Consider the following 24,507-nt stretch of genomic DNA (forward strand, 5'->3'; position numbering starts at 1 on the left):
AGTGCTGTACTGCTGCACTGAGGGCTAAATCTGACTACTGTTTACATACTTTTTTCAGTTCCTCACATGATCAGAGCACATTTTGGAAGGTTGTTATATCACTTTAAAAAAATAATAGCTCCTTCCCAACTAGCACTGTTAATGGGGACACTCTTTTAACAGACTGTAAGGGATTTTGCACAGCTTTTAACAGTCATCTTGCTGCCTCTGGACTTCTTTTTGAGAACACTACATGTCTATGTCTATCCTCAAACCAAATGATGTACAGGCCAATACTTCTCCACAAAGCTTCATTTTGTCCACCTTCAGTCTTGAGGAAATTAGTCCACTGTTATTCCACAATACTATGTTATCAAAAATATCATGAAAATGTAATAGTATAGTATGTCATTGAAAATATGGATAAAAAACCCTAATACTATAGAATGTCTTAAAAAATCCCATAAAAACGTCAGAGTATAGTATGTCGTTAAAAATCCCATAAATATGTCAAAGTACAGTATTTTGTCAAAAATACCATAAAAAAGTAAAAGCATATGTTGGAGTATGTAAGTATATGATGCAATGTTCATGTTCATGTTCATTCCTTTTATCCTGATTATTCTTATGATTTATTCCTTATACAAGATATAGTACCGTAATAACTCAATGTTCTGTATGACAATCTAACCTCTGAGGTCAGCGGTGGGAGTGAACGCATGAGGCTCTGGATGACCGTTTAATGATCTGTATGATAATCTAAATCTTTGATGCCAGTGGTGTGTGAAAGCATGACGTGAGGAGAACTTGGTACCTGGAGATATGAAGAGGAGATGTGTGGGATGGATGTGGATCAAAAGGGCGTGGGTGTTTGGTATCTATAATGTTGTTCACCAGGGCACCCAGCAGGGAAAAAACAATTCCTAATAAGGGATTGTCCTTGAGGTTGGCCAATCCAAAGATGATACCATGCCGGAAGGGGAGCCAGATAACGAGGGGAGCCAACCAGAAGATGACTCTACCTACATTCGCATTTTTTGTTATTGTAATAGTATAAAATACTGGATCAGGGAAAGACAGGTTGTCAGAATGCAGGCTGGCTCGCTGATGTTGTCGGCTAGGGAGAGGCATTTCTGATCCAGAGCTCTGTAACTGCTCACTGCTTGCTTGAAAAGATTCACTAAAAGGTTTGAACTTAAAATTCTAAATTCTGTGTGGACATTCACTCATTTGCTGTTTATTGAGTTGCTTTTAAGAATTCTGAACATAGCGCTCAGCCTGTGAGGGTGAGAGTTTTTTTCTATTTGCAGCAATCGAGAGTAAAACTCCTTCACATAGAATATCAACAAAAATACCATAGTGGAGTAGTATAGTATGTCATTAGAAATGTAATAAAAACATCACATTATAGCATGTCTAAGCGCTAATCTCTGTAATGGTCTGGGGTGGTTCGGGCCATGTAATGATTGGCTATATGCCCATTCAGTTTGAACTGTTTGACAAGTAAAAATATTTTTTGGTTTATAGGTGCAGCTTAGCCATATACCTGAGGCAGTAATGTGCCTGAGTAGTGTCTAAACTGGCTGTTTTTTTTTTTTACATACAAATATAATGATACAGTTGTAAAAAGGTTTATTCATACTGGCTTATTTATGGGGGTTTTGGCACTTCAATTTTGTTTGTACTTAATAAATGGTATTCTATGTTTTAAACATGGATATAAGACACTACAATGTTAGTAGTTAAAGTAGATATGGGTAGTAGAGACAAAAATGGTCAATTAAAGCTACGCCGTGTGTGCGCCCGCAGCAGTGCTCGTGGGCTCGTGGGTAAAAGTCAGTGCCCTACATGGACACCCCCAGTAAAATAGACGTCTGGACACGCCGCTGTTTAAAATCACTCTATTAGGCTCCTTAAATCAATAAGTATGTGCTAAAATAAAATAAAAGTTGTGTCTGTCACAATTAAAACTTTTAAAATGTTATCTTAGTTCGTGTAAAACTGCAACCGGTCTCATTCTGTGTCTCTGGATGCCACTATGAACTATTATTGGGCTGGCGACGCCTCAACGCGTGGAGCTGAGTGAGGTGCCACATCCCACTGAGACACCGGGTCCTGGTGAGTACAGGGTCATTTTGGAGGCAACACGAGGGAGTCACGATGACGGGCAGCATAGAGGGAGTCGAGAGGTTTGACAGTCCCGGTAAAGGGCGAGGTCTGCGCGTTACTAGAGCCTTTAAGCTTGGAGAGCTGCTGTTTTCCAGCCCGGCGTACTCGTTTGTGCTGTCAGTGAAGGAGAGAGGCTGCTACTGTGAGTTCTGCTTCACCGGGTAAGTTTAGCGACGACGGGGTATGTTTTTTTTTTTATTTCCGCGTGCTATGAGGGTGTTTTTATTTTTTTTATTTCCGAGTATTACTTTATTTTATTTGTTTATTTCCCCCTCCCTCTTCTATGTTGCACTTGCTTGTTCATCTTTTTGCTGTTTACAAACCTGTTATATCACTCATTGCATTGAGTTCTGTCTTGCCTTATTTGTTCTCACCTGTTTTGTCCTGCTTCACTAAACTAAATTTTTTATTATTATTATTTCCTTTAAAAAGGTAGTGTGTGAATTGGTTTAGACATTGGTTGATACACACACAAAAAAATTAGGTAAAAATAATGCTTTGTTTTGATAAAAAAAAAAAAAAGTTTGATGTCACTGTCCCACATGCGGCATGAATGAGACAGGGGTCCTGCTATGTTTGAAAGCGTGTAGCTTCTAAACAAAAGTGTATTCACAGGTCATTCCTTTATGAAAATTTTAATAAGGCCTAAAATTAAAAAAAATATGAAAACACCACTTAACTAAGTTAACCGTTTTTAAGTCTTTTTAGGCATATACCAAAAAGTTTCCCACGTTACCTGAATTCATCCTATTGACCAACACACACACACACACACACACACACACACACACACACACACATCCTTGGAAGCTCTCTGTCATGAAAATGTCACTCCATCTATTTTGGTTATCTGGTTCATGTATATCCTGTTCCGAATGTCTACATGCCTTCTCCGACACATTGTTGGAGTATATAAATGGTGAACGTGAGCAAAGATTTTGTCACCTTAGTGGCATCATGAATAAGCTCCATAATACAGTGTCCTTCAACTCTTTAGCTGTGATTAGTGAGAGAGCTTTACAATGCAAATATCATCTCTAGTGATCTATTTTGCAGGCATGTATTACTTTGTTTATGGAGTAAACATTAAGTTAGGTAATCAAGGGATGAATAGGCCTAAAGGTTTATCTTATCTTGATTGTGTTTGCTTGCCTGCATGTGGAACAGTACAGTACGTCATGTGTTATAGTATTAAGTAATAAGCTGGGTGAGGCCCTGGTTTACATCTAAGAAGGTGTTATGTGGCCCGCCACACAACAGCTGTTCTAAAATCACTATAAACCACAGCTGCAGGCAGCTTATTGTTTTTATTAAACATTTACTATATATACCAGTCAATTATGGTTAATAATCACGAGACACCACACAATACAATATTATCATGATACTTTGGTCACGATACAATATTATAGTGATTTTAAACGTGTTGCAGTATGTTGAATATTGCAATAAAATATATTGCAATTTATTACTTTTTTAACTGAAAATTATGTCCCTTAGGGAATACTTTGTCAACAGATGTTTTATCTCATAAGATTAAGTTTCAGTGAGTTCATGTCACTCTAAAGCAGCAAATGGTGTCAAATGGACTAAAAACAAGCAATATATTTTATTATTCTATTAAGCTTCCAAAAGATTAATTTATATTGTATTATGAAAAGGTGTGCCAGGTTTCAAAAACACAGACAAGTCACTACAAACCACCTATGCTTGGAGCTCAAAATCCAATGAAAACACACAATTGGTTGATACACAACACCCCCGTTTGGAGCCTAAAAGCCACTGAAAACACACTAATTGGTGGCTATATAGCTCCCACATTTGGGGCCTAAGAAGCCACTGGAAAAACACAGACAGGCTGCTACAAAAACACCCATGTCTAGAGCCTAAAAAGCTAATGGACACACATCAACAGTTTGCTACAAAACACCCACGATATAACGTATTTGTGGTTTGCAAAAAACATACAATGCCAACATTTTCTGTTGGCACCTGGGCTGCAAAAAGTAGAAGTTAGAAATGCATCAAATGCATTTTGTTTCTATTGTAAACTGCTGTAACTCTGCCTCTGACCTTAGGCTTACCTCAATCCACACTCTAGCTGTGACTTCCTATAGCAACTGTTTGGGTTGCACCTGCACTTGTCATGTTCACTCAACACAAAGCAGCTTGGCCTGGCTACCGACAGTAAGTGTCTCAAAATTAAATTGGTGGACTTTTGGACCGCTTTACTTTTCAAAGTGGTAAAAGACAGCTGGTCCGTGATACCGTCAGCTCTATTAATACCACAGAACGTTTTAAAGCTCTTCATTGCTATCAGTTACGATGGGCCAACAGCAACTGCTGCTTCTTGCCTCTGAGTTATGGAGCAGGATTTTTGAATGTCCATGCAGACACTTGCCCGTGCACAGGCTTACACACTCAAGCAGTTACATATCCACATACAGGTTCATTGACTGCATCAAAGTGTGTTATCTGCAGAATGATGTTTTGTGTGCAGGTTTGAATCCACTGACTTTTGATGACATTTGAGTGTTGCATTTTTGTTGTTTGTTTGTGTGTTTGGGGAAGTAAGGTATTTAAAGATGTGTGAGGATCTTTCAGTAATTTTTTAAACATATGCTTCTGCTATCCATAAGCTAATACATCCTGTTTTTGTCATTCATAGGAAAAAGGGCTTGGCAAGATGTGGGAAATGCAAGAATGCCTTCTACTGCAATGCAAAATGCCAGGTGGGAAACAGCTAAAAATGGGAAATTTTCCACTTCAGGCTAGCAATGTAGAGGAGACTGGGGGCATTTGTAACAATTTTTAGTTTTTTTTACTCAAAAACCTCCTGAGCTATGAGTATGCATGTATGTGGGTAATTTGATCTGCATTCTACTTGTTAACAATCCTCAAATATTTTAACAATGTTAAAGTCACTTTATTGATAACTGTATTCATTCTTCCTTCCTCTCCTATTTGGTAGTAGCCTAAGTAACTAAAATGTGTGGAAGGAATGTAGTGGAGTAAAAGTATACATTTTGTTTAGGAAATGTAGTGAAGTAAAAGTAAAAGTTGACAGAAATATAAAAACTCAACTAAGGTACAGAAACTCCTAAAAATACTTAAGTGCTTTAACAAAGTATTATTACTTAATTACATCACATCACTGACTGTATGTTTTTTTAAGGTAAAGGACAAACAGCCTATTAGAAGATCAATGAATCGCCTAACATATATAGAGACATAAAACTCATTAAAACAGAATTCCTGTGGAACTCAAAATGTTAACTGTACCGATATAAGTCTATGCACATCAGATAATTAGTAAAATTAACTGCAAAATAAGAAACCAAAGTATACCGGTATTCCTTAACTCTTGCATTGAAATCGTGTTCAACTAGCCGAAAGACTACTGGCCCCTTATAAAAAAATTCTGGGGTCGTCACTGTGCGTGTAAAGAGCATAATAAAGCCATATGCTACTATTAACTGAAATCAGAGAGGGGGATCGAGCAGTCAATGAATGGGTCAGCTTGCACGAGAAGGGGTGAGGGTAACATTAGATTAACACAGTGTGGAGTCTCATCCCATCATGCTGCTTAATGCCTCAGCTGGTAGTGTAGCTCAGGGGCTAAATACACCAACTGTTAGGCCTTTTGTTGTTGTGGGACCAAAACTGAAAATAGCTGGCTCTACTGTAAATGCTCACAACTGAATCAGCTCTCAACTACAGGGATGCTCTTTTGTGTTCTGTTATAATATTTGTGTGTGTTTGTGTGTAGAGAGGGGACTGGGCCATGCACAAGCTGGAGTGCTCTGCCATGACTGCATTCGGAGAGAAATGGTGCCCGTCAGAGACATCCCGCCTGGCGGCTCGGATCCTCGCCAAGAAGGTTGGCAAGAAGCGATTACAAGACACCACGTGCTTTTGGAGTGTTTTCTGGCATGAATCTGTGGTTCATTAGGGTCATTCCTGTTTATCATGCTTGTTTTTTCTCAGAAAACACAGAAAGAAAGATGTGCTTCTGAGAGGATCTTACTCATAGGAGAGATCCAGTCACGTGAGTAATGGATCCTTTAACACACATGCATGATTTGGAAAGTGTCAGATTTAGTACAAGGTGTTCAGAGATTCTGAGCCTGTACTTCAGTCCTTAGTGTTTCTAGATAGCCCTCTTAAAACAGCACAGCCCATTCAGATTAGGCTGAGAGAAACACCCATGGCCACATCTATATATATCCTATAGATGTGGGTCGAACAGCCATTAGACAGCATAACAAGTGTAACAACTTGAATGGAAAGCAGGAGTACTTTAGACTAACACACAGTGTTGACTGCATGAGTGTCTGTAAAAGGTGTTGGATCGAGTTAGTCGTATTAAGAGAATTCATAGTTTAGGTTCAGTTATATTTATTAATATTTTCCGACTTAAAAGAATATTGCATAAATATATACAGCAGCCTATGATGGTATATGTGGCATAAAAACCAAATCTAGGCTGTTTAAGGGGAACTCTTAAACACATGTAAAGGCCTTTACACACCAGAGGCATGATGAATAAATAACATAAAAATTAATTGTGTGAGAATTAATCACACAAAGAAAGAAGACATCAAGTCTGCTAACAGGTGTTATGGAGTACTACTTCATATGCAAAAATAGTTGTATGGTGAATTTTGCAGTTTTAGAGGGAGCTGTGGAAAATCTGATAAATGCCTTGTGGGATGTCACTTGAGTCAGCATCAGTTGGGGATGAGGAAAATTAGTTTGGAAATTAAAAAAATTCTGAAGGTGTGGAGTTAGTAATAGGTACGCTTACCAGACCTCTTTTGCCTCCTCGTCTCTGCTTGAGGCTACTTCCACAACACTAGTATTAGTTACAGGGTATCACATTGCAATTAAAGGTAAAGTTAACTCCAAAAACAAAAATACACATTTTTCTTAGAACCTTTAAAGCTTTTTATCAATCTAGATTTTTTCAGTGTGAGCTGCTAATTGTTGGATTTATCAGCGGTCGAGATGTCTGCTTTATCTCCAATGTAGCGCTCAGCTAGATGCCACTCAGCTTATGGCACTTAGAGTGCCAAAAAAAAAAAAAACATTTGAAAAACTCAACAACAATGTGTCTTTCCAGAAAACATGACCCAAGTACTCTAGATAACTGACAGACATTGTTGTAAGCACTTTCATGCAGGGAATATTTATTTCCACTGAACTACAGCTGCCAACCGAATCACTGCACAGAAAGAAGCGTGCATCTACTCATGGACGAAAGGTTCGTGCTCGTGACAGCATGAGAGATAAACACTGATGGCGTTCACCTCGGCTGAACTGTCGTGTTAGATAACTTAGAGGTGCTAGTTGAGCTAGCAGTGGGAGCACACTTCCTTCTGCATGGTTATACCGTTGGCAGGTTGTAGTAGAGGGAATATAGTTTCTATGATACTTCTCACAAGATCTGTGGATTATCTTAATTAACTGTGGCGTGATTTCTGCAAAGAAAAGTTGTTTAGTTGATCAAATGTATTATTTTGAAGCTTTGAGCACCACAAGCCCAGTGCCATCTAGTTGTATTATATTGGAGAGAAGGCAGACATCTCTACAGCCAGTATCTCCAACACTCACACCAAAACTATCTAGAATGATAAATAGCACTACAGGCCGGTGGGAAAATATGTACTTTTGATTTGAGGGTTAACTGTCCCTTTAATTGCACTCATGAAACCCTGTAACTAATACCTTAAAGAAGAGCATGGCAATGTCAGCTGTTAAAAACAGTTTTCTTAGTGAGCCCATTCTGCGTGCGACTGTCTCATGTGTCTCTGTGTCTGGGGGGGAAAAGTTCAGCTTTCCTTTGCACTGCTGAGTAGGTGTGAGTGTCTGATATGAGAAGATAAATTGACTCTAATGTTACAGATCATGAACAAGAAACACACACACACACACACACACACACACATACACAGTCTGTCACCATGTCATACACACACTACAAACTGCCAGTGTGTTCCTGCTCTGAAATGGTGAGAGTGATGATGAATGGAGAGATCTTCATCCTGTTTACAGTTGGTAGAAATCAACAGACGCGACTTGATGAAAATGTATATAAACCTGATCATCAAAGGAACTTAACATGATTTACTTGACTGGTCATTTGCTTTGTGTGATAGGAATATAGTGTTTTATCATAGTCTAAAATGAATTCTGTGAGAGAGTATGCATGCTTCCTGAGGTAATTTCAGTTAAAAAAAATAAAATGAATCAATAAGAATGTCTATCCTTCTTTCTGTAACAGATGTGGAGGACATTGATAACGACAAAAGAGAGATGAATGAGACAGACATTGCCGGACTGCATCGTTTTTTCTCCAAACATTTGGAGTTGCCCGACCATAAAGACCTTGTCACACTCCTCTCCCAGGTACTACACACGTACATGCGAATGAATCATGCTAATAATATCTTTTCATTGCTGTCCTTATCAGACAAGCATAGATTTTGTAATACTAATAAATTGCATGTCCATGATTTCCTATCAACCACTGCAGTTTAACTGAAGTAGGCAGTTTCCTTTTGGCATTATTGTGCAAAAATCCCCAAATAAACTTGCATTATCTTAAACGAATGGACTAAGATAATGCACCAGACTTATGGATCTCCTCTTGGCTGTTTTCAGGGTTTAGAAAAACTAGACAGTGACAGAAGTCTTTGGCCAATCACAAGTTATTTCAGAAAGAGGGTGTTTCTATTGGCCGTTCTACAAGGACAAATGCAGATATGCAAGCATGTTCCTTTGGTAAAAGCCTGATTCAATAGTGGAGAGTCCTGCTGAAAAAGTTGCTATTCCAGCATGGACAACTACCTACATTGCAAAGCAATTCAAAAAGGGATGACGGACTTATAAAAAAGGGAGTCTAAAAGAGACAATAAACAGAATACAATGTACCAATATCAGAAAACCGTATCAGAGATAGAAAAAATAAATGTTGATAATAGTTTAGCCTTCTGTTAACACGAGTGAAAGGCTCACGGCTGCGGCTTAAAATTCCAATTATTTAGCTAACTTTAGGTAGAGCCTCGAATCACAGATTGTGCTCGGCCTCACCTCCTGCTGCTACAGATCTCACTAGCAGGAGAGCGGGCAGCAGCTGCAGAGACAGACCCCAAATCAGCAGCCCCAACTCCCTGCTGAATCAGCAAACTATCTGTTGCTGCCGTTACGCAAGTTAGACCCAGTGCTCATGCTGGTCATTAGCCCAAAGGGACCCCTGGCATTGGGGGACCCAAGTCAAGTTAAGTCAGTTTTATTTATAAAGCCCATGGTCACAAAACACAGTTTGCCTCAGAGGGCTTTATAGCATACGGCATCCCTCTGTCCTTAGACCCTCACATCGTCTTAGGAAAAACTCCCCCAAAAAAACCCTGTTACGGGAGGAAAAAATGGTAGAAACCTCAAGAAGAGCAACTGAGGAGCGATCCCTCTTCCAGGACGGACAGACGTGCAATAGATGTTGTAAATAATAATTAAATTACAAAAATGACAAAAAGGAAAGTGAAAGAGAGAAGGGCAGAGATGCAACGGCAATAGTGGTAACAATAGCACGTCATATAACAATAGTGACAGGTATAAAATTACTAAATGCACTCTATGATCGCATGTGATGTTCCATGCAAATGTCATTGCGAGCGAGTTGGAAAAACTGCAGGGCGGCTAGTTAGCTCATTTTTTTTCTCATTTGCGGTCTGAAAAACATAGCGAGCGGCAAGGAGGGGCTGAGTGAATGAGCTGCGGGCAACTCTGTAGTGAATTAACATTAAATAATTCAGTGTATGGGAAAGATGGATACTTTATGAAACCAGTGTATATTACCCTGGTTACTGGGTGGGAGGGGCTCTGGACAGAGAATGTGTTTTAAATTCTGCCTTTTTTTTAACTGACTTTTCAACTAGACAGCCCAGCAAATTATGAAAAAAATGATGTAAAACAGGCAAAAGATAGGTAATATGTATATGAATTGTTTTTTTTTCCAACAGGTTGCCTGTAATGGTTTCACTATAGAGGATGACGAACTGTCCCAAATGGGTACTGCAGTCTATCCAGAGTAAGAGCGAAAACTCACATGCATTCATATAAATGTTAACCAACAGAATATTACACAGTGCATTCGCCCCATCGTTACATAGCTTCTTCACTGTTTCTCAGTGTGTTAGTTTTTTCTCTCGCAGTGGCTTCTTTGGATATGTGTCAGCTCCTTCATTTTATTTTGGGACATGGTCGCTGGATTTGGTATCCAGTCGTTGCTCTTGAAATAAACATACTGGAGGACAGCCATAAATGCTGAATGCCAATAGCAGCATTTCTTTGTTCATGTTTTAAAGGTCAGTATTCAGAGCAGCCTGTAACAGATATCCAAAGAGGCCCGGTTGTCAATTCCCGGCAAGACGACTTTTCTTCTGCAGGTGGTCATTTGGTGGTAAAACTGGCTCCCTGTTGTTGGTGAGGCTGTAAAGTTTTAGAACTGGCTGTGGGAATATGAATTTGCTCTGTGAGCGTCTTTTTAAACTATTTTCAGCCTGCCACCCAAATAACAGCAAGGCCGCTAACATATGTCAGGGACACTCATGACCTCCTTGTAAGTGCAGCTGCAGCATAGTGGTAATGCCACTTAAAATAAAGTTAGGTCACTGTTGTGTCGATAATAATAATAATAATAATAATAATAATAATAATAAGTTGACATCTTTCTCTCTGCTTCTGCTCTTATTTGTTTCTTTTCTTTCTTGTCTCTCTCTCCTCAGCATTGCACTGATAAACCACAGCTGTCTTCCCAGCGTCATAGTCACATATAACGGGACGTCTGCTGAGGTTCGGGCAGTGCAGAACATGAAGCCTGGAGATGAAGTGAGGAAATGGAACAGCTGCCATTAGAGGGGGTTGGGCTCAGACTTTTTTTTTTTTTAACCTGTGTTGTTATTACAAGAGTGTGTGAGACTGATTCAGCTGATTTTGGTAGATTAGCCAAACGAAGAAGATTCACAAAACTACTTTTAATCTGATAAAGAGTAGTAAATATCTTATATTTACTTCCTTTTCATCTTCCACTTATATGAATTTATCAACTTTGAATAATGTCTAAGAGAGATATTGTTGTATTTTGATTGTTTTCTGCCACCGAAAGTTTAAATGAATAGTTAAACATTTTGGTTAAACTTGTTCACTTTTTTGCAGAGTTGGATGATATTCTCCTGTCGATTAAATATGCAGCTACGAACTAGAAATTATTGACTTGGCTAAGCATAGAGACTAGAAAGAGGAGAAAACAGCTACCAAAGGTCTACCAGGACCTTTTAAGTGCAGTAATTAACCAATATATGTTGCTTGTTGCTTGTTTAATCCAACAAAAGGTAATGTAGAAGCAACTTTTGACAGATGTCTAAACTGTGTCAAATGTTTCCTCTAAATCTTGAAACAAACTTGATAGGATGTAGTTTTGTTCTCTGTCTTAAAACAGGCAGTTGGATTAAATAAAAGGGATGAGACAGTGTCTTAAAAATGTAAAAGGAGACTTGATATTATGACGGTGAGATTGTGTGACTGAAAGACTTTGGCATGAGCAGAGTGCGACATCAAGTTAAGTGTAGAGAAAGAGTCTGGGTTCAATTTCAAGCCTCTAACTTGTAGTTGAGTTATCTGGCAACAAATCAAAACATTCACACAAGAGGAGAGATGTTAAGGAAGGAAAGTGTGCATAATTTAGGATTATCACGTGCTGTGTTTTATTTCTACCTTTAGGTGCTCATCAGCTACATAGACCTCCTCTATCCAACAGATGACCGCAACAGCTTGCTGAGAGATTCTTACTACTTCACCTGTGATTGCCAGGAATGTAAAACCAAATCAAAGGTGAGACACCGCAACAAGTGCTATGTGAAAAAAGAGCAAATCATAAAATCAAACAACTTACATTGTTTTTCAAGTTGTAAAAAAAAAGCAGCTGACTGTCGTGCTCGGTTTCCTTTCTTCACTTCCAGGACAAGGCAAAGTTGAAAGTTCGTAAGCAGAGTGATCCCATTGAGCCGCACGTGATCAGCAACATGGTGCGCTACGCCAGGAAAACCATCAAGGAGTTCCGGGCCCTTAAACAAATAAGAAATATCCTTTACTGTCACCAAATAATGTCAATAACTGTATTGTGTTGTAGAAATTATCTCCAATATTAATTTAATTTACAAATACTGCAGGTACGTTCAGTGCTTTCTCATTCATAAATCTTCAGCAAAGTAGCTTTCAAGACCCTAAAACATCTGTTAAAACAATCAGGAGCCATTTGAAGCTTAAGACGAAACTCATCTTGTGTTGACGCAGTCCTTGACTCTGTGGCACCCCCTAGTGAGCTGCTGGAGATGTGTGAACAGAGCTTGGAGGAGATGGGAGCCATCTTTGATGACGCCAATGTTTACATGCTCCACATGATGTACCAGGCCATGGGGGTTTGTCTCTACATGGAAGATCCAGACGGAGCAATCAGATACGGAGAGAAGATCCTCAAACATTACATGTAATGACAAACAGTGAACCCTGAAAATGTTACAGCATCCCTTCACTGCCACCACATGAAAGTAACCACTGCTTATTGCACTTTGGGAATCGTAAAGTTACGTTGTGTTATGAGTTTGCACATACTGTGTATAAAATGTCAGGATATTTTATGTTTCAACAATTACTTTCCTTACAGTGAACAGTTTAGGAAGAAGACAGGATTTTAGAAAGCTATTAGGGGTCTTCTTGTGATAATAATGCAATATATAACCTTGCATATTTACCTGCTGAAGTGTAACCAGCATGTTTTCTTGTTCCAATGCAGCAAACTGTATCCACCATACTCTTTGAATGTGTCCTCCATGTACCTGAAGTTGGGCAGACTGTACATGGGACTAGATAGGAAGTCAGTGGGCATCAGCGCTCTCAAGAAGGTAAAATGACCTGCAGACTTTTTACAGACTTTCATACTCAAATACAATAAAACTTCACAGCACATTTAATAAACAAACGTACATACTGTTACAATCATGTGCAAAAAACATTAGGACTGGGTATCATGAAATATTTCTCTTACATTTAGTACCGATACCAAAAACTTTGGGGGGACAAAATGCATTTTAATTTAACAACAGAAGTCTTTTTCTCAAATTGGAGAGAAGGCAGACATCTCTATGGACGATATCTCCAACACTTGGCCTCTCACACTAACACAATCTAGACTGATAAATAGCACTACATGTAATGTATGTTTTTGTTTTTTTTAATCGATTGCTTTGACTCAATTGAATTTAGTCAGAAATTTGAATAGGAAACTGTGTAATCAAGCAATAGGAAATGATCACAAATTTGACCAAGCATTATATGGCAGTTTTCAGTTCTTCACACACATTTCAGTTGTTTTCAAAAAAGGTTTGATATACCCTGATGTAGAAATCACGTACATTCTGCAAATATTTTCAAATTATATTGTTTTTTGTGTACGCAGGCAATGGCCATAATGGAGGTGGCTCATGGGAAGGATCACTTCTACATGACAGAGCTGCGCAAAGAGATGACACAGAATTGAGGAGAAAGTTAAGAAGTAACACGAGTAACACGGTGGATCCGTAGAGACTGCATATACTTCTGTGGCTGGGAGCTTTACAAAACTGAAGGCACTTTCTACTCTTTTTGTTAAGAGAGGCAAAAATAGAGAGCGTTCATGTTTTTATACAAGGTACACGGTAGGGTTGTTTTATGCAATCTAATTATTTTTTAATTTCTGGATAATGAACTTCTGAGTGTTATGTTTGCAAGAAATCATCAAGTTTGTTGAATGTTGGATACTTTTGTACCAAGCATGAATTTAAAGTTTAGTTATAAAATCTGAAAATGTGACCAGTTCTTTTTACCCATTGTGACCATTAGGTCTTAAAGAATTACATTCTTAACTGTTAATGATTTCCTGTTTTGTTTTGGCTTGCGACTGACGCGTCAGCTGGACCTTTCATCCCTCAGAGTGCAGTTGTTTACATTTGTGTGTAGGGGCGTCAATGCAGCTAAATCCCTGTCAGCCAATCAGGACAGCTGCTTCACCACAAGGGCCCTATTAAAGCTGCAGAATGTGTCCGAGTCACAGTAGAGGGCTGCTACAGAGTACTGTGTTTGCATTTAGCACCTTGTTTGCGAGAGAAACCCTCTCCAACACACACACACACACACACACACACACATTGTTAACAGCTGAAGGAAATGATTAAAACAATTAAAAAATAAATGAATTTGTGGTCACAGTCTTAAAGAAAATAAGGCTTTATTGCATAATAAGCAAGTACGACAGCTTCATACATGTCTGGGGAGAGAAAAACAAAAGGCTTGATGCACTGAAAACGCATATACAAAACATATGTACACATACTTTGAAAGGTATTTGGGAGTTTTGCCAAAAGGAAAAAAAAATTAGGGGAAAATTAAATATAAACAAACAGTGGAATGCCGTGTACGGAAATACTGTCACAGAGACAACAGAAGTGCAACAAAACACTTATATGTCGAGAGAGCATAAAGCTTATACTTATTTGAGAATATATACATTGAAATATAAAAACGCATGCATAGTTTATTAATTTGCGGTATTTTTAGGGTACCAAGTCAAAAAAAGGAACTATATAAAACAATTGTAGAAATCTTTTCTCACATGCCCATTATGTACAAAGTTACTTTGGACACGGCTGGCTTTGCATCACGAAAAATAAAAAGTATATTTAACGTTAACATATAAAAGAAAATTCTTCAGAGTGTAATTTTATAAACAGGATCCAGGAACATGGCGACTTCGAATCACGTGAGTTTGGATCAGATTAGTTCTAACGGCTGCCTTTTTTGTTTTTTTGGCAAAGTCAGCCAGGTTACTGTTATATTATTATCCCTCAAAAATAAACCAAGACATCAGTATTCTCCTACTGTCAAATTTTACCTGAGAGTTAGGTAAATGTTTTGAAAAAGTTGTTCTTAATGACAAAACAAACTATTAAATACTGATTACTAAGGCACAATGACACAGTGTATTTGCTGTATACGGACACAATGGATTGAAAACTGTGGAATTACATTTTAAAAATTAAATCCAATTCATTGGATTTTAAATTTTAACATTTTTTTTTTTACTTTTGAAATGCTTTTAAGTAGGAAATGTTATAAGACAAATTTGATCGCAAGGAGCTGTGGTTGAAGATAGTGATGAGCAAAAAAGAAGAAATTAATCTCTTAGAGCGACTTTTTTTGGTCTTCGGTATGTGTTCGTAAGTCCTTGATTCAGGAAACGACTTCCGTCAGCCAACAACACATGCACATGCTCCTCAAACAGTTGTTCTTTCGACTTCAGTGTGTCCATGAGCTTTAAGTTGTGATGTCGAAACGACACAGACGCCACAATGAAGATGAGTTAGATGTTATTGCTCAGAGCCTTTAAACAGCTATGATTTATGATCGGAAACACATTTTTCAGATTATTCTAACACTACATGAATGCAGCTTAGGTCTGCAGAGGTAACTAGGATGTCTAATTCACTCAAAGAACATCAGATTGTAGGTCAGTCTCATTCATTCAAATTAATATTTTATCGTTATTAATGTAAAGTTATACACGATGGCTGGAAATGCATTGGAGAGTTTTGTGGGGCGGGCAGCACCAGCTGTCAAACGTGTGTGTACTATAATGAAGTGTCACGGAGAAACTTACACCACATGTTGCAAAAACTATTAAAACTCTTGGGTCTGATCCATTTACATGAATCAGTTTGAAGGAACCGAAACTGTGAAAAGAAGCAGTCTGTCTACTGCTAATTTTAAAAAAAAGTAACTATAAAAATGTACTTTGTGTGTGTGCGTGTGTGTTTGCATGTGGAGGAGGATCTTAAAGGAGATGCATCAAGGAAAATGGGAGTGATCCTTTTGGCATTGACAAAGGAAGGCTTTTGGAAAAATATAGTAAAAAAATTAAGACGAGTTCAAAGATGAAAAATAAAAAGATCAACACGCTTGTCAATGCTCAAACAATCTTGATAGAAATAAATAAAAAAAAACATTGTTACAATGTTGAAGTAAATATTTGCTGTATTAATCAATACTCTGTTAAAAATAAAAGGAATATTTTAGCACAGTGATTTAAAGAATACTTTTGTTTGGCAAACTCTTTCAGAGTAAAGAAAATAGTAATAATACTGCTGCCACCTACTGTTCATGCAGCATAGTGCCATTTCTAATCATGGCTAGATAATGAATGAGAAATGCCGCAGGCAATCTTTCCAAACTAAAAGTGAGATTTCTCAAGATATTTGTTCTCGTGACCACAAAGGACACGTAGGCAGAAACCTGCAGAGGGAAAACACTCGATAAGCATTCTCCAAACAGAAGGTCCAAGAATTAAAATCGGGAAAAATGAACTACATACACTGATTGGGAGAATTGTTTGTCAGTTTCTATACAGGCCTACACAAAACCTTCTCTCCCTTGAGGTGAGTTTGTTTGAAAATCCACCATAAACTGCCACATAGAAAACAAATCTCTGTTCCTGCTTCCAACCAGCTATCAGTCACACTGTATCTGATGCACAGTCCTCGTGCTAATTTTAAGTACCGTCGTCGTTATCTGGTGCCATTCTGCTACGTTGTATTAGGTCAAAGGTCAGGATCCCCAGATCAGATAAGACGGGAGTTCTTGAGGAACTTGATTAGGACCTGGTAGACAAACTTATACTGGGAAATGGTCTGCACCATCAGCATCCTCTGCTGCCTCAAGCCTGACAACATGGTGGGAACCTCCACAGGCTGATGGGAAAGGAAAAAAAAAACATGGAATTGAAAGTACAAGAACGAAACAAAGAAAATGCATAAAGTAAGAGACAATCCTTTAGGCATGTAAACTGTAAAACTGATTCTGTTGGGCTATATTACTCTGTGCAGTAAAAAGGCTCTGTGTGTGTTGGTTAGAAAAAGACGCAGTTACATTGTAAGTCCTGAACCTGCCTCCTCTCCTGCTACATATCTGATTCACTGAGTGAAATAATAAGTGTATCTTACCTGGATTTTCTGAGGGCCTCATTACAGAAATATATCCTAACTGCTTGTCCTATCTTAAGCTTAAAAGACAGTAAACAAACTGTTTTCGTATTACAGAAGAAATTTCTAAACTCGTGGCCGTGTTTCATCCTATCTCAGACATCTTTTAATTTTTAACATGTATACATACCCATTAATACATGGTCCAGCACATTTTAAGCATCATCATACAGTTTGAGTGGCCTTTTAATGATAAGTGTATTTTTCGGTGCTCATGTTGTTCTCCATCTTTATTATCATTGCCCTACACACCAAACAACAATGCTGCTGCCATTTCTGGCAGTTATCCTAGATTTAGGACCATCCTAACTTAAGATTCCTGACTAAGTTAAGACGGTTCTGTAACAGCTAAAAGCTTATCCTAAGATAAGAAAGGATTCTTTCCTAAACGCAGTTAGGAAACATATTTCTGTAAAAACAAAAATCATACGTGTCATCCTGAACTGAAATAAGATAGGATTTCAGATTTAGGAAGTTTCTGTAATGAGGCCCCAGGTTTGCATAAGAAAGTGTATTTATTGTTATTATTCATTGTTTGGTCTGCATCCTCTTATGAGTCAAATCATGAGCAACATCTATTCAAAAATAAAAGACCTTCGTGTACATTTTTCCTACAAAGTTTTTCCCATACAAACTGTCAAAGAAAAGTTGTAATCCTAAAAAGAACAAAAACATAATTAAAACCCCGGACAGATTTTTGAATTTGGAGTCCACCAACCTCATTGTGCTCCAGGCAGCTGATCATGAGCTCGGTGAGGATGACCACTCCGGTGCGACCCACGCCTGCACTACAGTGAACCACCACAGGCGGATTGAGGCTCTTTGACGTGTCCAGCATGGAGTTGGTGTGTCTCCTCACAGACTGGATCTCCTCCAGGTAGGCTGCAGGGAAAAAGAAGGAGACAAAGGTCAGACAAAGGCTGAAGAGAGAATTTATGAGCGTGGATAACTGATTTTGCTGCTCACTTGTATTATTTCTTTTCACCATGTGCTTATCCTGTGACTTCGTTTTTAAATTGATGTCTTGAATAATAATCTAAACTATACTGTTTAGTTTTCCTCACAGAAATTAATGACATACGCCCACTTATTTTCATGGACCAGATTTCCAAACTTTTCTGTGATTTATGGACTCATAATAATAAAAAATAAATGTCTTGCAGCATTTGCCTGCTGTTTTTCAAACTTATCAGTTTAAACTCCACTCAAATGTGATTTCATCTGCTGCCTGTCATGCATGAAGGAGGAGCCTGAACACAGGGAGAAAATAAGGAAACATATGTGATAGTCAACAAATCATTGTTGCATATTAGAGCATAATTGACAGTCACAGAAAAAAGTTTCTACTGTCTTGATGATTATGATGAAGGTTATGTTACAAGTGGAGGAAAAGTTGATACAGCAGAGATATTTTAGCGTGGAACTATTCACGACATAAATGGCAAGTATCAATTTTTAAATCTAAAATATTAATATTACATATACAAATTATACCTTTGTTAGCCTTATAGAATAATAAAATCAATTGCTTTTTAGTCCACTGGATACATTTTACTGCAATAAAATGACTGAAGTCGAAACCTCTATCTTAAAAAAAGTTCATTTGCAGCTAAAAAAAAGTAATGAACGGCAATATATTTCACATCATCATATGTTGTCACAAAACTGAGCACATTGCCACAAGTTTAAAATTGCAATAATATTGTATCATGACTTATTTATTGTGATTGTATCGTATCGTGGGGTCTGTGGTGATTCCTATCCCTATAATACTGTAACAATATCATTATACACAACAACATTCAATGACTTTTCCAAACTTGGAATGATTTTTATTAATTCCATGACTTTTCCAGGCCTGGAAAATAAGACTGGGAAATTCTATGACTTTTCCAGGTTTTCCATGACTGTGGGAACACTGTGAGATATAGGCCTACTGTATATTTTTCTCACACCCCTTAAAATCAAGAGGGCCAAGAGCCACTCTGTGAAGCTTTGGTGACCCCTAGTGAGGGTTGAGGCCCTGTTAACATGTTAAGTTGTTACCTGAGCGGTTCTGGTAGAAGAGTCAGGCTAAATTTACCCCCTGCTCCCAGTCTTCATGCTCCGCTAGACTAACTGCCTGCTGGCTTTGAGTTTATATTTATATTGTACAGACACAAGTTTGATATCTTGTCTAACACTCTGCACGAAAGTGAGTGAGCATATTTCACAAAATGTCCAGCTATTCCTTCAATTAGAAAGTAAATTATGACAGCGACTGATACATCACTTCCTGTTTATGTGTGACACTCACAGAGGAATCCCTGGACATATTCAGGACAGCCCTGCTCAGGCCAGTCAGTGTACTGCAGGTGCCACACCGTCCTCTCCTGGCCAGACAGCAGGTGTTTGACCTTCAACCCCGTGGTGGCGTAGCAGCCTGAGTCGGTGCGGAATTTGGTGGTCACCTTGAACTTGCCGTGAGTGGCCGAGTTGTGCTTGGAGCCCAGTTTGGGCCAGTAGCGGTGACTCTTGGACCTGCCACCCTCCTGGATGGAACAGAGGGTGAAGATTGGAGGATGAGGATACTTAGACATAAACACAAAGACACAATAACACACACACACACACACACACACACACACACACACACACACACACACACACACACACACACACACACAAACTCACTGTCATCCTATTTCTCATACACGCAGACAGACGCCAGCTGTCGGCCGCTGAAAAATATCCACATCTGCGTGTGCCATGTGGGCGCATATGTGTGTGTGAGTACCTCCTCGGCAGTAACCATGGCGATGACGTTGACCCCTTGCTCCCAGACCATCTGCCAGAAGTCGGCACAGGTGTTGGCTAGCGGGCCCTGGGTGGCAATGTAGTGCCACTCCTCCCCTCTGATCATCACCTGGGAAAACACACACATATTATCAATTAGCGCACATTGAGATTACAGTGACTGCAGTGCACACTGTAATGCTCCGACATATGGGTTAAAAAATTGTATTTTGCTTACAAAAAACAACTCACAATTTAAAAGATACTTAATGTTAAAGGGATGGTTTGGATTATTTGAAGTGAGGTTGTATGAGGTTCTTATTCATAGTCAGTGTGTTAACTACAGCCGATGTCAGGCAGTTTGGAGAAGAAGGCTGGAGTCCGACACAGAAGCTAAGTGATGTACTGCTGTGGATAGACAACAACACCTATTTCAGCCACCTAAAAAAACATACACATGCTACGTTGAGAGTATTTTCAACATTTTACCTTTTTGTCTGACAGCCTGTTTTGGCAGGAAAGCTGTTAACGGCTTCAGTTGCCCATCTGGGTTCTCTTCAAAGCCACCGGACTCCACTGACAAAAACTGTGTTTTTTGCATGCTGGAAATGGGAAATGCTGGTCTACCACTGCTACTATCAGTTAGTTAGTGTTATTGTGCAACTTTGGGGAATTTGAACTAACCCTTATAAATGCCAAAGTCACCCAAAAACACAAACAAACTTCCAATCGAGGCAGCAGTAAACCAGCAGCTCCTGTGTTAAGCAATGTTAAACCACAGTTGTTCTCACTGCAGTCTGGCTCTGAAGAAAAGAAATATAACTGATTTATTTTCTATATGGAAATCATTGTCTGACATTAGGGTAAAGCAGCGAAAATATTATAAATGGGATTTTTTTTAAGTGGCTAAAATTTGATTTGTTGCTACCCCTCGACAGTAGTAGATTTTTTTAGCTTCGATGTCTTCCATGACTCCAACTTGCTTCTCCAAACTGGGGACGTGCTGACTGAAATCTACTGTTTGTAATTCAATGTCTATAGATGAGTGCTTCAGACGATCCTATATCAAAAAAATCCCAACTATCCCTTAAACCTCTTACTTACAAACATTGACAATAATCTCATCCACCACTGGAGAGCAGTATTTACATGAAATTTGGCCACAGTTTAGGTCTTTTATCTCATTTATAAAACTATCATCCCCTGTTCCTTCTTTTGCTTTCCCTCATTAATAATCACAAGGCTGCACACAGCCCTGAAAAGCTTCCCATCTTCCTTACACTCCAACCACAGAGTGCCATTACATAATGAGCATGTCCCAGCTAATTCCTCAGGCCACCTCGTGACTGTAAACACTGTATTAAGAGATGGATGGGAATAAACAAGGTCTTTTGTTCTGTGGCAGCTACCTTAAATGACGGAGGGGAGTAAGAGGGTTACACCGTGATAGGCCGCGATTCAGTGCCGCTTTGGTGAAATGCAAACTCATGCATACACACAAGCTTGTGCGCACACACTGTTTGCAACTAAGCATGAATAGAGGGGCTAGTGAGAGCAGCTCAGGTTGACTTAAGAGGGTTTGGAGTTTGGACTGCATTCTTTGGGAATTCCACGAGCTCTGTGAGCTTAAAGGTCTAAACAGCCTTCAGCAGCTGCCTTTCATCCGTTTCTGCGAGCCGTTCGCTGCTTAGGAATGACCACAACAAAGACGAGCAGAGAGCTGAATGTGTCGAGTTTATGCTCTGCGTTTTAATTTGTGGTGCATGATGTGGGTGTTGCAAAGCACTTTGAGACTAACTGTGGTGAAGCTGAGCCAAACACATAAACTTGAAACTTGTAAAACACTTTGTGAAATATTCTTTAACTTAATTTGACTGTTTAATAACCAGACAGTATAATGATTTTTCTCTATGCTGGTTCAAACTGAAAACTAAAAGATTATTCAGTCTCAGTCTTAAAAATCCAGGCTGTCATGTTGACATAGAAAACATCCAATGTTGTATGTTATCTAACAAAAAGTGTATTTCTATTTCCCCCTTTTTTTTTATGTGCACGTGTAACCCTCCCTTCAAACCAATGACTACTGCAGAGTAATTTATCCAGGGAGTGACTGCCAATCTAAGCTCTCTCATTAACCACAAAAGCCAGATTTTAGCAGGTATTTGTGGGGGTTTTGTCCAGTGGGAAAGGTGCCTAACTTCAACGATCGTAGCTGTTCTCCAGCATTTTTTTTTTAGTCTTCGCTGCTTAAATGGCACTGTTGTGAAATGGTCTTCCAACTTTCCCTTGTATACTTTCATCAGACCAAACTGAAGCAGCCACTCAGTCTTGTCTTGAATCTGTCCTTTGGAGTATATCCTTCTGTACACTTGTGTTCATGTGGTTTTAATGCTTCTCTGACCACCTCTGAAAGTAGCTTGGCCAACCGTATCACAACCTGTCCTCAATGCAATTTTGGTACATTTTCAAGTCAAGCACTATCCGGTTGCAATCCGCTCACCTAATACGCATTTCAATGCAAAGTGTAAAGGGGATCGCAGTGAAAGCATAAATTCAATAAAGGTCTGGATTACAGAAAGGGAGGTGCTATAATCAGCCCTAAAATTCCTTTTTACACTTTTACCCTTGATCCCTCAAGCGCACCTTGATATGCGAGGCATTGATGTAGCCCGTGTTGTTCTCCTTGTTTGGCACAAGCTCGACTCGATTCTCTTCATATGGAACAACGTCACGGAAACGGTTGCGCTCTGTGTTTTCGGGCAGAGTTGCTGTGGTGAGAACACAGTCTGCCCTCTTTTTGGGCACCTGCTCGTACTCAGTGAAGACCCGCTTCTCTTCCAGCTTCAGCTCCAAGGTCTTACACTGGAGCGACAGAGAGAAAAAGAGAAAGCGAGAGGAGGGGGTGTTAGTCATTCAGAGGTTTCTCTTTCAGTCCCAGAGGGCCTTTTATTCGTTTACATTCCAAATACCAAAGAGACTATTCACACCAGAAGAATCCAGAAATCTCATTACAATATACGTCCACAATTCTCGTCACCACTCATAACTGAAAATCAAAGAACTCAAAGCATTTTTAATGCATCAACACAGCTGCAAAAGAGCAAAATACCCAGTGGTGTTATTCATCCTAATGGGGTTCATGTTTATCAGGCCAGTCATGTTTGAGAGGGCAGCATCTCTCTCTTTCTATCACTCTGTCTGTGTGGCTCGCTCGCTCTCTCTTGGGTCACATTCTTAACATACCAACGGGCCTAGAGGCGATAAGCACCACCATGCCACGCGTTCCACAGCCCACTTAGGGCTTGCCCCCGTTAGCTTAGCAACAGTCGGGACAAAGGCTGGGTTTCACACCTCCACACTCAAAAAGGGAGCCAACAGACAGTATTTGGGAAATGGAATGCATTAAACAGTGTGATTAATAGAGACTGTCTGGGTTTTGCAGCAACAATCTTCAGCAGAACTTCCTTTATCACTGCCAACAGGTGAGGGAGCTGGAAGTTAAAAGGTCCGACATTAATCTTCCATATCCATCAAACAAAAAAAAAAGTTTAATTTGGGTGTGGAGGTTTTTCGAATTCTATAATTGAATGAAAAGACTCTTAATCCAGAAAAGCAGCAGTTTATTGTGGTGTGCAGGCTTGCCGCAGTATACCGGTTTCACAGTATACCATGGCATGAAAAATAACGATTATCATATTGTGTGTATTTGCTTTTCTACGGTAGTTAAAAAAATGTTACCAGACTGAAAATCTTACCTTTATTTTAAACTTTTTAAGGAACTTTTCAGAACATACTCTAATTGAAAAATGTTTTTCAAGTTTCAATTATAACAGGCATTGGAGGAAAACCTCCTGTTTCCCGTCCTTATTATTTAAATTCTGTGTAATTCCGTACATCGTTAAACAGTTATATATTTAGAAATGGTTATCATACTATGTACACATCATGCATTTGCAACCCTAGTTATGTGTGAGTTTTCACATTTACAATTCATCCCAGAAAGTTTGACCAAAGAAAAATCCACTGTAATATATCAGCAACAAAAAATGACATTATTTCAACCATGACACCATCATGTTTTTAAGTTATCCACCAATCACACACACATGCTGTCCAACTGAAAAACAAAAAAGGACATTTGCTAGATCTTTCAAAGATAGTTCCTGGTGCACAGTTAAAGGCATGATATCTTAAAAACTATTCATATACTTAGTGAGAGCAAACATCTTACCCGTTCGTCTGTAGCAGCCTTGGCACCGTCTTCCGCAGGACTCTCGGGGACAGGCATGCGGGCCACATAGAGTCCGTTGAGGGCGGCCATCATCAGCGGCCTCTTCACAGAGTCTACAGACATCTTCTGTCTCTCCAGCGTCTTCAAGAGAGAGGAAAATCCTGGTGTCATGGTTACAGGTACCGGCAGCATTGCAAGACTGACTGACCTGCCGCGGCCTCAAAT

At 39.1% G+C, this 24,507-nt stretch overlaps 2 protein-coding genes across 4 annotated transcripts in view; one reads left to right on the plus strand and one right to left on the minus strand.

Annotated features, from left to right (window-relative positions):
- Positions 1-1,105: 1,105 nt before the first annotated feature.
- On the plus strand, positions 1,106-14,115 carry smyd2b (SET and MYND domain containing 2b). Of its 3 annotated transcripts, none has more exons than XM_088089166.1 (12): positions 1,106-1,166; positions 4,817-4,880; positions 5,918-6,028; positions 6,136-6,196; positions 8,432-8,556; positions 10,170-10,237; positions 10,935-11,037; positions 11,929-12,039; positions 12,168-12,288; positions 12,520-12,694; positions 13,001-13,109; positions 13,664-14,115. In XM_088089166.1, the coding sequence occupies exons 3-12, from the start codon at positions 5,933-5,935 to the stop codon at positions 13,742-13,744; spliced, it is 1,050 nt and encodes a 349-aa protein (XP_087945292.1). In that variant the 5' UTR covers positions 1,106-1,166; positions 4,817-4,880; positions 5,918-5,932; the 3' UTR covers positions 13,745-14,115. The 3 variants fall into 3 exon arrangements, with proteins under 3 accessions (XP_087945292.1, XP_087945290.1, XP_042358967.1); XM_088089164.1 differs by lacking the exon at positions 1,106-1,166 and adding an exon at positions 1,206-2,097; XM_042503033.2 differs by lacking the exon at positions 1,106-1,166 and adding an exon at positions 2,104-2,309.
- A 338-nt stretch (positions 14,116-14,453) lies between these two features.
- Positions 14,454-24,507, minus strand: part of LOC121955187 (tyrosine-protein phosphatase non-receptor type 14-like) — a 53,092-nt gene continuing 43,038 nt past the window's right edge. The window contains exons 15-20 of the mRNA XM_042503032.2: positions 24,283-24,423; positions 22,695-22,913; positions 20,053-20,181; positions 19,573-19,807; positions 17,995-18,158; positions 14,454-16,985 (exon numbers count right to left, since the gene is read on the minus strand). Of these exons, the coding sequence (XP_042358966.2) occupies positions 16,857-16,985; positions 17,995-18,158; positions 19,573-19,807; positions 20,053-20,181; positions 22,695-22,913; positions 24,283-24,423 (1,017 nt within the window). The 3' untranslated portion in view covers positions 14,454-16,856. The remainder of the gene's footprint in view (positions 16,986-17,994; positions 18,159-19,572; positions 19,808-20,052; positions 20,182-22,694; positions 22,914-24,282; positions 24,424-24,507) is intronic.

Source organism: Plectropomus leopardus, chromosome 16, assembly GCF_026936395.1.
Source record: "Plectropomus leopardus strain MGB_pleo_1.0 chromosome 16, ASM2693639v1, whole genome shotgun sequence".
NCBI classification, from domain to species: Eukaryota; Metazoa; Chordata; class Actinopteri; order Perciformes; family Serranidae; genus Plectropomus; species Plectropomus leopardus.

Bases quoted from the DNA above. Each gene is read 5' to 3' on its own strand.
- smyd2b (XM_042503033.2), top strand. From the start codon at position 2,140: ATGACGGGCAGCATAGAGGGAGTCGAGAGGTTTGACAGTCCCGGTAAA. The intron at 8,557-10,169 runs GTACTACACACG...TTTTTCCAACAG, and splicing joins TTGTCACACTCCTCTCCCAG to GTTGCCTGTAATGGTTTCAC. The intron at 10,238-10,934 runs GTAAGAGCGAAA...CTCTCTCCTCAG, and splicing joins GGTACTGCAGTCTATCCAGA to CATTGCACTGATAAACCACA.